We start from the raw sequence: 13702 nt of genomic DNA, 5'->3' as shown, positions 1-13702 counted from the left end.
AAATCTGCCATATTCCATTTGTTTAAAAACATATTTACTTTTCTGACCAACTGTACAAATATTATTAAATGGACTTACTCCCAAGAGCAGGGGTCCGTAACATTTTTTGTCAGAGTGTCAAAACTATTTGCAGCTTTAAGTTGCAACTCCCCCCACCTCCACTTCTGCCCCTGGCAAGCCAACATCTTACAAGGGGCCCAATCTTCGTCATCTCAGCTCAGACCTGGTCCCTTCCCCGCAGTCCACCCCAAGGTGCGTGTGCACCCGCTGCCAGCAACAAGCCAGACTGAGGCTCCACAGGCCTTGGTGCAGCCCCTTGCAGCCTCCTCACCCTGCAGGCTCAGGACAAGCCCCTGCTACTGACCACAGAGCCCAGGCTGCTCACAGCAGGCAGCAGGGAGGCTGCAAGCAGCTGCACCAGGGTCTGTAGAGCCCCAGCTTGGCTTGTTGCTGGCTGTGGGTGCACATTCACCACATGGTGGGGAAGGGGCCAGGGCTGCACTGCCACATCAAGGATTGGGCTCCTTGTGACTCCCCCTCCATCTGCCTTGAGATGTGCATGCCATGCAAAATGCCTTCATGAGCCCTGCTCTGGCACATGTGCTGGGAGTTGCCTATACCTGCCCTAGAGCCTTGCACACAATACAAGCAGTGGTCATGGGAAAACACCCTGGGTTCACAGCTTTTGAAAAGGACTGTCATGATTTTCTCATTGGACCAACTGCTGACTACAAATCAAAGGATCTCACTCTGTCTTCTAACTTAGGTCCACTGTTTCTGGGCTTTGCTAGCTACCACAAGAGGCTGGGAAGGATTTCCTCCCGCTCCTGTTGCTACCCTCTCCCACAACCCTGCTTTCCTCAGAAACAATGGATGTTGGCTGCAGCCCAGGCTAAAGGGTTTTCCCTGTCCGCCCAGGGGCATGACAATAACCACATTTGGAAGTAGAAAGAAATTTTCTGCATAGTCACATTTATAGAGACTTGCATGGGGGGTCAGGGGAAGTTTTTCTCTGTAGTAGGGGGCATGGCTGCCTTATTTGCATTTTATAAATGTGTTTAAAAACCCTTGCAGCAGTAGGATGCATACAGTCTTCATCTTCCTGCTTTTCCTGTGGCAGATTACAGCGGTTTTAGTGTCTTTGGGCAGTATGCCTTGTAGTGGTATGACAGAGTCACTGCATAGTTTTAGGAACAGGTTAGACAAGGTTTCTTGTGGGATAGGGATGACCCTGCCTTGAGGACAGGGCTTGACCTCCAGAAGCTGTTTCCAGTCCTAATTGTTTAAGGGTCTGTGATGTATCATATGTGTCTTGTGCATGGGACCATCCCCCGGTCTATTGCCTGGTTTGGACTCTAATTAAGATTTCTCCTGGGAGTGAGGTGGTGTTTAGCTGTACAGTTCTGTCTGCTATTTCTTTCTAAGTACTGCAGTGGAGGAGAGCACACAAGCTCAGGTGGATGCATGTGTGAAAAGGAATGAAAAAAAAATGGCATGGCAGCACGTGGTAGATGAGCAGATGAGAGTGACACACTGCATAGCTGAAAGGTTGAATGATGTACCATGGATGTTAACATGGAAGAACTGAAGAAATGGGGGCAAGGGCTGGGGTGAAGCATCCAAAATACCAGTAGAAATTTCACTACTTCCCTAACCAGTCTAGTCCGCTTCCTCTCTGGTTCATCAGTGAAGAAGTTCTTTGGATACCCAATCTAAACCTATCATTGGAGGTGTTCAAGGGAATGGGTAAACATTGGTCAGGCATGATCTAGCAATAGCTACATCCCTGTTCTTATCTGGTTATTTCCCATTCCTCTGGTCTCTGCTGTTTGCTGCACGGGATCAGGAAGGATGTTCTTTGCCCTTCTTTTTGCTACACAAGTCACAGGGTTTTTTTCTACCAGCTGTAGAAGCATTGGGTGTTGGCAGAAACCAAGGTTGGGGATTTTGACTGATATGCCAAAGCTCCTGCTGGGATTAAACCCCTAAGATCACAAGCTAGAGTCTTGCCCCACCACTCTGGGTCAGACCAGTCCCTATATTTGGGATCAGGAAGGAATTCCAACTTATGGTTAGGTTGGTAAGAAGCATTTTTTGTTTGTTTGTTTGTTTGTTTTTTCCCCTTCCTCCATAGGAAGGGGTTTCCTTTGCACTTTTATTAACCTGTTAGACAAGGATTTGCTGCGAGTAGCTATGATCCTCCCTCAGGCAGAGGGTTGGAGTAGATGACATCCAGATGTCCCTTCCAGGTCTACTTCCTCTGATTCTGTGAGAAGTGAGGGGGACTGTCTCCTTCTCCAGCTTCTAGCATTTGTGGTCTGGGTGCTTTCTACAACTACAAGTTTGGAACTTCCCTCACCTCGTTCAAATGAGGAAGCCTGTTTTTTTTTTTCTGCACACCTCTGGATATCAGCCAGCTCCCCGCCGCACTTCAGGTGCATTGTTCCCAGTCCCTTGGACTTGTCCACATGCAGCTTTTCTAACTAGGTCTTAAACTGTTCTTTTGCCAACGTTGGCTGCTCACTTGCTCTCCAAACTGTGCTTCCCAGTGCAGTAGTCTGGGAACTGGCCTTCCCTGTGAAGACTGAGGTAGGAAAGGCATTGAGTACTTCAGCCATTTCTACATCAGTTAGGAACCTATACTTTCCTTGGTCTTCCTCTTGTTGATGACATACAAATCCTTCTTGTTACCCCTCATCTCTCTAACTAGCAGAAACCTTTTCAGCATTGTGTGCAGGAAAACCCACAGCTTTCTTGCAAAAACCATACAAGGAAAGCACGACCAAATGTCCCAGCACTTGAGTAATCACTGACACCTACTATCTAAAACCCATTATCACTCCCCTTTCAAAGACTCTCCTACCCTCCTTCCACATCCCAAATAATCAAACCTCAAGAAAACTTTTAAAGCCAGAACAGAGAAAGATCCAGGGATATTTACCACCAGGGAATATTAGAAATATTGAAGGTATACACAAGCTGTTGCAATAGTGCACTAACAAATGACAAGTCCAGGGTCCTTACTGTGCTGCTCCCCATCCTTCCTTTCTTCAGGATCCTGAACTCAATCATCTTGTGGTCACAGCTGCCCAAGTTGCCATCCACTACTACATCCCCCACCAATTCTTCTCTCTTTGTGAGCAGCAGCTAAAGAAAAGCAGGGCCCCTAGTTGGCTTCTCCAGCACTTGCAGCAGGAAGCTGTCCCCACCACTCTCCAAAAACCTCCTGCATTGCCTGGGCACTGCTGTATTGCCCGCCCAGCACACGTCAGGGTGATTGAAGTCCCCCATGAGAATCAGGGCCTGTGATTGGGTAAATTTCCCCACAGTGTTTGAAGAAAGTCTCATCCAACACTTCCTCCTGGTCTGGTGGTCAATGGCACACACCCACCACAACTTCATCCTTGCTGATCCCTGCTCTAACCCTAATTCAAAGATTGTCAATAGGCCTGTCTCTAGTGTCATACTGGAGCTCTGAGCAATCATACAGCTTTGACATAAAGCACAACACCTCCTCCTCTACTCACTTGCATTTCTTTCCTGGACAGTTTGTACCCATCCAGGACAGTGCTCCAGTCATGCGAGCTCCCACCGAGTCTTTGTTACTCCAATCATGTCATACTTTCATGACTGCAGAACAAGTTCTACTTCTTCCTGTTTGTTTCCCATGCTTGGTGCATTCATTTACAGACACCTGAGATAACTATCCAATTACCCAACTTTCTCAAAAAGAATGATAAGGCCTCCTCTCTTGGCCCCTGCCCCACCTATGCTTCATGTAGGTCATCCACTTCCCCACTTACTCCAGGCTTTGGTCTCCATCCCACACAAAACCTAGTTTAAAGCCACCCCCTCCCAGCTTGCTGAGTCTGCCTGTGTTGATGTTCTTCTTTCTCTTTGTCAGGTGGATCCCATCTCTTACTAGCAACCCTTTTTTCTTGGAACAACATCCCAGGCTTCAAAAAGCCAAATCCCTTTTGGCAACACGATCTGTGCCATCGTGCAACGATCTGCAGGATGTGTCCAATCCTGCCTGAGACTGGGCCTTTCACTTTGACTGGAAAGATTGACAAGAACATCACCTGCGCCCCTGTCCCCTTCAACTTTGCACCCAGAGTGTTTTAGTTACCTTTGACTTTGGCAAAGCTTTTCATAGAGTCCCCGACACTATTTTCACAAGTGAGCTCATGAAATTTAGGTTGGATGAAAGGAGTGCGAGGTGGATTGAAAACTGACTGGATGGTTTGGCTCAAAGTAATCAATGACTCAATGCCTTGTGGGCAGCTGGTATCAAGGGGAGTGCCCCAGGTTTTGGGCCTGGGAGCATTTTTGTTCAATGTCTTCATCAACAACCTGGGAGATGGGATGGACTGCACCCTCAGCAAGTTTGCAGATGACACCAAGCTGCATGGACAGGGAGATAGATACATTGGAGGGTAGGGTTAGGATTCATAGAGACCTCAACAAATTGGGGGGCTGGACTAAAGGAAGTCTCATGAGGTTCAATAGGACACATGCAAACTCCTGCATGTAGGAAGGATCAATCCCATGCACCAATACAGACTGGGGACTGACTGGCTAAGCAGCAGCTGTGCAGAAAAGGACCCAAGGTTACAGTTGACAGGAAGATGAATATGAGTGAACAGCGTGCCCTTGTTGACAAGACAACTAATAGCATACTGTGCAGCATTAGTAAGAACATAGCCAGCTGACTGAGGGAAGTGATTATTCCCCTCAGTTCAGCACTGGTGAGGCCACATCTAGCATACAGTGTCCAGTTTTGGGCCTCCCATTACAGACAGGTGAAATACAAGCACAACCTAAATCTGGCATCACTACAGTCATGACTTGTACAGGAGCACAAGTGTGTAGACACTGACAAGAAATCATTCCCATCCCTTCAGCATTGTATGAAGGAAAACGGTCAGCTCTCCTGGAAAACTCATAGGAGGAAAGCATGACTGTGAGAACAAGCACCCAAGTAATCACTGACACCTCTTATCTCAAACCCATAATCACTCCGCTTTCAAACAGTCTCATACACTCGTTCCACATCCCAAATAATCAAACTTCAACAAAACTTTCTAACCCAGAAAGGAGAAAGATCCAATGATTTTCTCCAGTAGGGATTGTTAGAAATAATGAAGGTATGTACGAGCTGTGGCAGTAGTGAAGTAACAAATGACAACATCAGCATCAAAGATAAAATTGAACAGATACAAAAGCATTAGCTAGGGCAGAGTGGTATCAGAGACTAACTAACTCAGGGAGATACAAGCTTAAAATTAGACAGAGAAGTTATTTGAAATGGTGTAAACCTAAAAAAATGCAACTGACATCGGTTCAGTTAATCTGTATTAATAACACAAATGATTGTTTCAACAAAAATGTTCACTGAAACCACAGTCATTGGAGAATAACAGAGATCTTCTTCTGAATAAACCACTTCCATCTCAGTAGTTTCCACAGAGCTGGTTTGATGTCCTTGTTTCTCATGCGGTAGATGACTGGATTCATCATTGGTGGGATGACAGAATACAGCACAGGTCCAGAGCTGATGGGGACCCAGATGTGGGCTTCACATAAGCAATCATCCCAGTGCTAGCCAGCAAGGAGACAACAATGTGGTGGGGAAGACAGATGGAAACTGCTTTATGCTGGCCCTGCTCAGAGGGGATTCTCAGTACAGTAGTGAATATCTGAATATAAAGCACACATATAAACACAATGCAACCAAGACCTAAACATGCACCAAAGATAATAATCTGAATTTCACTAGTAAACATCTCTGAGCAGGAGATCCTAAAGAGCTGGGAGACTTCACAGAAGAACTGGTTGATGATGTTGGAGTGGCAGAAGGGCAGCCTAAAGGTGTTCCCCGTGTGCAGGGCAGAGTACAGAAGAGCAGCGCTCCAGGCCGTGGCTGCCATTTGCAGACAAGCTCTCCTGTTCATCACTGTTGCATAATGCAGTGGTTTACAGATGGCGATGTATCGGTCATAAGCCATGATGGTGAGGATGGTGAGGTCTGCTGTAATGAAGAAGAAGAAAAAAAACTTGGGTGACAATTCCAGAATAGGAAATCAGCCTAGTGTTCAGTATGGAATTGGCCATGGATATGGGAATAGTGACAGAGATGGATCTGGTGTCAAGGATGGACAGATTGAGGAGGAAGAAGTATATCGGGGTGTGGAGGTGGCTGTCAAAGGTTATGAGCATGATAACAAGGAGATTGCCAATCAGGGCTGCCAGGTATATTATTAGAAAACTGGCCAAGTGTAAGATCTGCAATTCCAGGGCATTGGAGAACCCCAGGAGTAGGAACTCAGTCACAGCGGTGCATTTGGACATCATCATCCACAGTGCCTTTTGGGATGCCTGTGGAGGGAAAGGGAATGACTATGTCAGGAGAAGAGGAAGCAAGAGAAAAAACACCATTTTCCTGGCCACAATTCTCCATGACTTGATTGTTTGAGAGGTCCACCTGATTTTCAGTTGCAAAGGAGTTTTCTGATAGAAATCAGGGCTCCCAAAGTGACAATATTTTTCATGATACAGTTTTAAAAAATGTTTGGATAATTGTGGCATTTCATCAAAAAAGCAGACAGGAAAGGTATTTTATCAGAGCTTTTGTAGACACCTTGTGACTGCCACTCACTAGTGCTCATACATTTCCCACATCTGTGAAAGTGGAGAAGTTGTCAGTGCACTGTCACACTGGCATAAACTGCTCCAGCTCCTTTCTAGTCCAAGGGGCCATGTCAGTTCACATCAGGTGCAGGTTCATTGGAAGACAATGTGACTTGGGAATAGGGAATTATTACAACCCCAGATCCTATCAATTCATGAATGTCGGTGCCTGAATCTTACCCATGGGCAGCTGAACATGAAATTATGAAGTCAAAAAGGTCATCCCATAGTATTTCCATTTTCCTAGGGACATAGAGCTTAGGATGCTGGCTGCGTGTGGGCTCTAAGTCATGTGGGAAGATTGCTATCAAATGGCTGGCAGGATTTGCACAAGGCTGTGTGTTCACACTGACTTCAAGTCTCATAAATATGTATGTGTGGGTTGTCAACACCCCTCAATGTTCTCTACATTTTGTAACTCATCTACTTTAAAGATATTTGACCTTTTCTTTATTAGTTTAGTCTGAAAATCTTCAGTGGCCATCAAACTAGATGACTCTTGGCACTTCAGGAGTTACTGATAAAGAGGGAGACATGATAACAGGGCAATTCCAAGGCCAGGGCAGGTTGTGATGCACAGGGCATGGCTGCTGCCCTGCTTCCCCACTCACTTACATTACTGTAGAAATGGTAAACATTTCAGGGCAGAAGTCTTCTATTTTTCATGCGAATACTTCTATATTTACTTTTTCTAACAACTGTAGAGATGTTATTAAATGGAGTATAAACTTCTGAAATAATTTTAAATATAATTCATTATAATTTGTATAAAAGATCCTCTCTATTAAAACCCAAACGTTATGGAACTGAATAAATTACTTACTGTGCTTGTTTTAATTTTTTTGTCTTCAGTTTCCTACATTAAATCCTAAGGCAGCTTGATTACTGATCATTTACTCCTGCCTCCAATCTCTTGCCCACCCCCCACCCCCCTCCCCAATCACTGTGCTATCTAGATGCTAGGGGTACAGGTTTCTCGGGGTCGTGCACTCCTCACTCTGCAGGAGAACTGAGAAGAGGAGATCCAAAACTATGTGTCCCTGAAGAAGAGCTGGGCATGCAGTTGACTTGGAGCTTTACAGCAATGAAATGACTGAAGTCGCAGTCAGTGTCTATGTCTATGTTGGGAGGTCTTGTGGGACTGTTCCCCTAGAGCCGTGCACAGCTCAGAAGCAGAGTCCATGGGCAAACACATTGGATTCACAGATATTGAAGCCAGAAGGACTGTCCAGAGTCTCTCATTGGACCTACTGCTGACCACATGTCAGAGGATCTTGCTATGGCTTGTAAGAGGCTGCGTCTATCAGTGGGACAATGTGTCTAGGCTTTGCTCAATGCAGCATGGAGAGGAGAGGATTTTTTTCCCCCTCCTGTTGGTAACCGTGTGAAGGCCCTCATCTCCCAACAACCCTGCCTTCCTCAGCAGCACGAGGTGTTGGCTGCAGCCCAGGCTAAAGGGTTTTTTCCCTGTCCCCTCAAGGACATGCCAATCACCACATTTGGGAGCCAGAAGGAAGTTTACTGCTGAGTCAGATGGGTAGAGACTTGTGGGGGAGGGAGGGGAAGGACATACAGCCAGCTCTCCTGGACTCCTTCCCCTCAGACTGGCCTCCCAGGGCATCCAGCCCATGAGTTCCCTGATGGAGTCAAAGTCTGTTTTCCCTATTCCACTTCTCTCCATCCTTCCTTTCCTCAGGATCCTGCTTTCAATCATCTCATACACACTGCTGCCCTAGTTGCCATCCTCTACTGAATTCCCCACCACTTCTTCCCCATGCCTGAACAGCATATCAGGAAGAACACAGCTCCTGGTTGGTCTCTCCAACCCTTGCTCCAGGAAGTTCTCAGCAACATTTTCCAAAAACTTCCTGAATTGCCTGTGTGCTACTGTATTGCCCTCCAAGCAGATGTCAGGGTGAAAGAAGTTCCCCATGAGAACCATGGCTTGTGATCAGGAAACTTCTCTTAGGTGTTTGAAGAAAACATCATGCACCTCATGCTTATGGTCTGGGGGTCTAGAGCAGACCCCCACCATGACATTGTCTTTCTTGATCTCTGCCAACCCTAACACAGAGACTTTCAACAGGCCTGGACTCCAGTTTCATACTGGAGCTCTAAGCAATCATAGGGCTCTTTCTCATATAGCCCAACTCCTCCTTTTCTCCTCTGTCAGCTCTTCCTGAACAGTTTGTACACATCCAGGACAGTGCTTCAGTCATGTGAGTTCCCACCAAGTCTCTGTTATTCCAATCACATCATGGCAATTGTGTGAAGACTTCCAGTTGATCCTGCTTCTTTCCCAGCCTCCATGCATTCATGTACAGACATCTGAAATATCTATCCAATTATCCTAGTTTCTTAGGAAGAATTAGAAGGCTTCTCACATTGTCCCCTTCTGCTTGTGCTTCCTTTAGTTCACCCACTTCCACATTTGCTTTACAGATTTGCCCCCATCCCATGGCATACCTAGTTTAAAGCCTTCCTCATTAGCTTAGGAAACCAGTCTGCAATGATGCCTTTCTCTTTTTTTTCAGGTAGATCTCATCTCTTCCTTGCAGTCATTTTCTTGGAGAAGCTTTCCATGGTCAAAGAAGCCAAAGCCCTGCTGGAGAGAGTATCTGCATAGCATGCATTAATCTGAAGGATGCATCTGCTCGTACCTGGGCCCTTTCCCTTGACTGGGAAGGTCAAGGAGAACACCACCTGAGACCCTTAACCTTTCACCATTGCACCCAGAGCCCTGTAGTCCCATTTGATCTGCTCAGGATTACCCCTGGCATTATCATTCTTGTCCACACAGATGAGCTGCATAAGGTAGTAGTCAGAGGGCTGGATGAGTCCCAGTAATCCCTTTGTGTGACTACAGAGCCACTGGCCTTTATCTTTGAAAACCCATGGTGATGGGGACATGTCCCAGATGTTTGGAAAGGGCAAAAATACTGCCCATCTGGCCTTGATCTCTAAAGACTTGTGGTGATTGAGGGACGTCTGAGATGTTTGGGAAAGGGAAAAAATATTGCCCATCTTTAAGAAAGGGAACAAGGGGAAAAGGATGCTCTGGGAAATTACAGACTAGTCAGCCTCACCTCAGTCTATAAAAAAGTCTTTGTGCAGGTCCTCAAGGAATCAATTTCTAAGCACTTGGAGGAGTCAAATGTGATTACGAACAGTCAGCATGGGTTGACCAAAATGATGTCCAGTCATGCGTGACCAAAATGGTGAGTACCTCTCTGCATGCAGGGAGAGCACTGGGCTTATTAAATGTGGAGAGAAGACCAAGATGGTGTTCAATAGCAACCTTCACCTCCCTCAAGGGTGGTTACAAAGAGGATGGAGTCAAATTATTCTCACAGGTTTAGGTTAGATATTAGGGAAAGAATTCATATCAGGAGGGTAGTAAAGCACTGGAAGAGATTACCCAGTGAGGTGGTGGTATGGCCATTCTTGGTGGATTTTAAGACCCCTCTAAAGAAAGCCTTGAGTGGGATGATCAAGTTGAGAGCGGCCCTGCTTTGAGGAGTGTGTTGGACAAGATGACCTCTTGAGGTCCATCCCAACCCTTATTTTCTAAGATCCTAGGGTAAGACATTGGTTAGGAGCACTGTTAGCTACAGGGAAAACATCCCCCAGAGTTTTACAACACCACTCCTCTCATATAATGATAGAAGCATAGAAAATTAGGGATGGGAGGGACCTCAGGAGGTTATCTAGTCCAACCTCCAACTGAAAGCAAAACCATCTCCAGTTGGATCATGCCAACCATGGCTTGGTCTAGCCCAGTCTTAAGAACCTCCAAGGAAGGAGATTTTGCCACCCCTTTGCCTTTCAGCTCGACACAGACTTCTCTGTGCTTCTGTTTCTTGTGTGAAAAACATGTTGCCTGAACTAGCTTCAAGTTGCCCAACAGTATGAGTCACTATCATTCAAAATAAACTAATACATTACTTTCAAAATTTCCCTTTTGGGTGTCAATTCTGGACAGTTACCTAATCCTTCAGAAGTAAATAACTTGAGCTGATATTTTTCTTCTTTATTTTTCTTTTGGAAGAGGTTATTCTCTGGGGAATTCTGGGAAATATTGATTATTCTTTCTGATTTGCAATAAAAACACATTTTATCCCTTGCAGGATCTCCCATGGGACAGAAGTCCCAATTTCGATACAGTTGTACGGTAACAGATTGTGGTCTCTACTGAGTTTCCTTTTACCTCCATTCTAAACAAGGCCACACTATTTCCATTACTGGAGTTCTTGGCGTAGGCTGCTTGTTGGGAAGGTAAAAGTAGATGTTACTGGTCCTGAAAGGATTTAGGGACTAGCAGCGTGAACACCGTTTGGGCTTAACATACTTAAATCAGCTGCCTAATCCCCAGGTTTACCTATCTAAAGCTTCCCTATAGTAGACTACAAGGACAGCCAAAATCCAGCATCACTACATTCATGACATGCACAGGTGCTCTAACATGTACACACTTACAGGAAATCATTTCCATCTCTTCAGGGTTTTGTGGAGGAAAAACCTCAGCGCTCTTTTAAAACCTGTACAAGGAAAGCATGACTGAGTGTCCCAGCACCTGAGTAATGACTGATACCTACTATCTAAAAAACATTATCACTCCCTTTTAAACCTTCTCATACCCTCCTTCCAGATCCAAAATAATCAAACCTCAAGAAAACTTTTTTAATCCAGGAAAGAGAAAGATACGGTGACATTCTCCATGAGGGAATCTTACAAATATTGAAGGTATGTACAAGGTGTTGCAATACTGCACTAACAAATAACAGTATGAGCATCAAAGATAAAATTTAACAGATACAAGAAGATTAGCTAGGACAGAGTGATATCTTAGAGACCAAGTAGTTCAGGGAGAAAAGCTTAAAATTAGAGAGATTATTTTAAATGGTGTAAACCTACAGAAACACAACTGACATTGGTTTAATTAATCTGTATTAATAACGCAGTTGATTGTTTCTATTAAAGATCCACTACTGACATTGGTGGAGTTAATTTTTATTAATAACTCTGTCCCTATAAAAATGGCCAATAAAACCACAGTCACTGGAGAATAACTGACATTTTCTTTGGAATAAACCACTTCCATCTAATCAGTTTCCACAGTGCTGCTTTGATGTCCTTGTTTCTCATGCTGTAGATGACCGGATTCATCATTGGTGGGATCATAGAATAGAGAACAGACACCATGAGGTCCAGAGCTGATGGGGACCCAGATGTGGGCTTCACATAGGCAATCAGGCCAGTGCTACCAAGCAAGGAGACAACAATGAGGTGGGGAAGACAGGTGGAAACAGCTTTTTGCCAGCCCTGCTCAGAGGGGATTCTCAGTACAGTAGTGAATATCTTAATATAAGACACAAATATAAACAAAATGCAACCAACACATAAACATGTTCCAAATATGATAATCTGAATTTCACTAGTAAACACCTCTGAGCCAGAGATCCTAAGGAGCTGGGGGACTTCACAGAAGAACTGGTTGATGATGTTTGAGTGGCAGAAGGGCAGCCTAAAGGTGTTCCCTGTGTGCAGGGCAGAGTACAGAACAGTAGTGCTCCAGGCCATGGCTGCCATTTGCAGACAAGCTCTCCTGTTCATCACTGTTGCATAGTGCAGTGGTTTACAGATGGCGATGTATCGGTCATAAGCCATGATGGTGAGGATGGCAAGGTCTGCTGTAAGGAAGAAGAGGAAGAAAAAAGCTTGGGTGATGCATCTAGAATATGAAATCAGCCTAGTGTTCAGTATGGAATTGGCCATGGATTTGGGGACAATGACAGAGATGGATCCGATGTCAAGGATGGACAGATTGAGGAGAAAGAAGTACATTGGGGTGTGGAGGTGGCTGTCAAAGGCTATGAGCATGATAACAAGGAGATTGCCAATCAGGGCTGCCAGGTATATTATTAGAAAAGTGGCCAAGTGTAAGATCTGCAATTCCAGGGCATTGGAGAACCCCAGGAGTAGGAACTCAGTCACCGCGGTGCAATTGGACATCATCATCCACAGTGCCTTTTGGGATGCCTGTGGAGGGAAAGGGAATGACTGTGTCAGGAGATGAGCAAGCAAGAGAATACCCCCACCATTTCTGTCTGCAATTATGCATAACTTGATTTTTAGAGGGCCTCCTTATTTTCAATTGAAAGGCAGTTTTCTGATGAAAGATAACTGTTTCTTAAGTGACTACATTTTTCATGAAACTTTTTTCTCAATTCAGAATATTGTCACATTACATCCAAAAAGTGGGCAGGAGAAGTATTGTTCTAGTGCTTTTGTAGAGACCTTGTTATGCCCCCTGACTAAACCTTATGCATTTCCCATGTCTGTAAAAATGGAGACGTTTTCAGTGGATTGTCTGCTCTTTCTTCCTAAGTACTGCAGTGGAGGAGAGCACACAAGCCCAGGTGAGGGATGGGTAGAAATAGAGGGACCAATGACATGGTAGCAAGTGGTAGATGAGCAGATGAGGCTGACACATACTACCTTAACTTGGGGGAAAAGTGGGATGATGTCCACATACTTGTTAACATTGGAGATCTGAAGGAATGGGAGCAAGGTCAGGAGGGAAGCAGGACAAAGAGGAGTACAGAAGGGGAGAAGAGAGAAATCCAAAACACCAATAAAGTAGGTTCAGATTGGGAATCAGGAGAACGTCTTCACTGATGTACTAATGGGGCAGTGGACTTGATTGATTAGGGCTGTTGTGAAAGCTCCATTATTAGAGATGTTCAAATCCAATCATTTCATGAATGTCAGTGCCTGAGTCTGACCCACAAGTAGCTGAGCATGAAGTTGTGAAGTCAAGAAGCCATGCCATTGTATTTTCATTTTACTAGGGACGTATAGCATGGACACAGCAAGTATTATAGGGCATTTATACACGTGCTCCTAGAGAGTGGGGGCAGGAGGCAGTCTAATTTGCACATCTCCAAAGGCTGCACTAACCAAAAGTGCCTGAAGCACCACATGTGTCATCATCCCCATGATGAAAAATGTT

At 45.1% G+C, this 13702-nt stretch overlaps 1 protein-coding gene across 1 annotated transcript; it reads right to left on the bottom strand.

The window, feature by feature from the left end:
* Positions 1–11745: 11745 nt before the first annotated feature.
* Positions 11746–12702, bottom strand: LOC109286068 (olfactory receptor 14A16-like). Its single transcript, XM_019499070.2, has one exon. The coding sequence runs from the start codon at positions 12700–12702 to the stop codon at positions 11746–11748; it is 957 nt and encodes a 318-aa protein (XP_019354615.2).
* Positions 12703–13702: the final 1000 nt, after the last annotated feature.

Source organism: Alligator mississippiensis, chromosome 11 (assembly GCF_030867095.1).
Source record: "Alligator mississippiensis isolate rAllMis1 chromosome 11, rAllMis1, whole genome shotgun sequence".
Lineage (NCBI taxonomy): Eukaryota > Metazoa > Chordata > Crocodylia > Alligatoridae > Alligator > Alligator mississippiensis.
The sequence above is the reverse complement of the archived record's forward strand: the minus strand, read 5'-3'. Positions and strand labels throughout refer to the sequence as shown.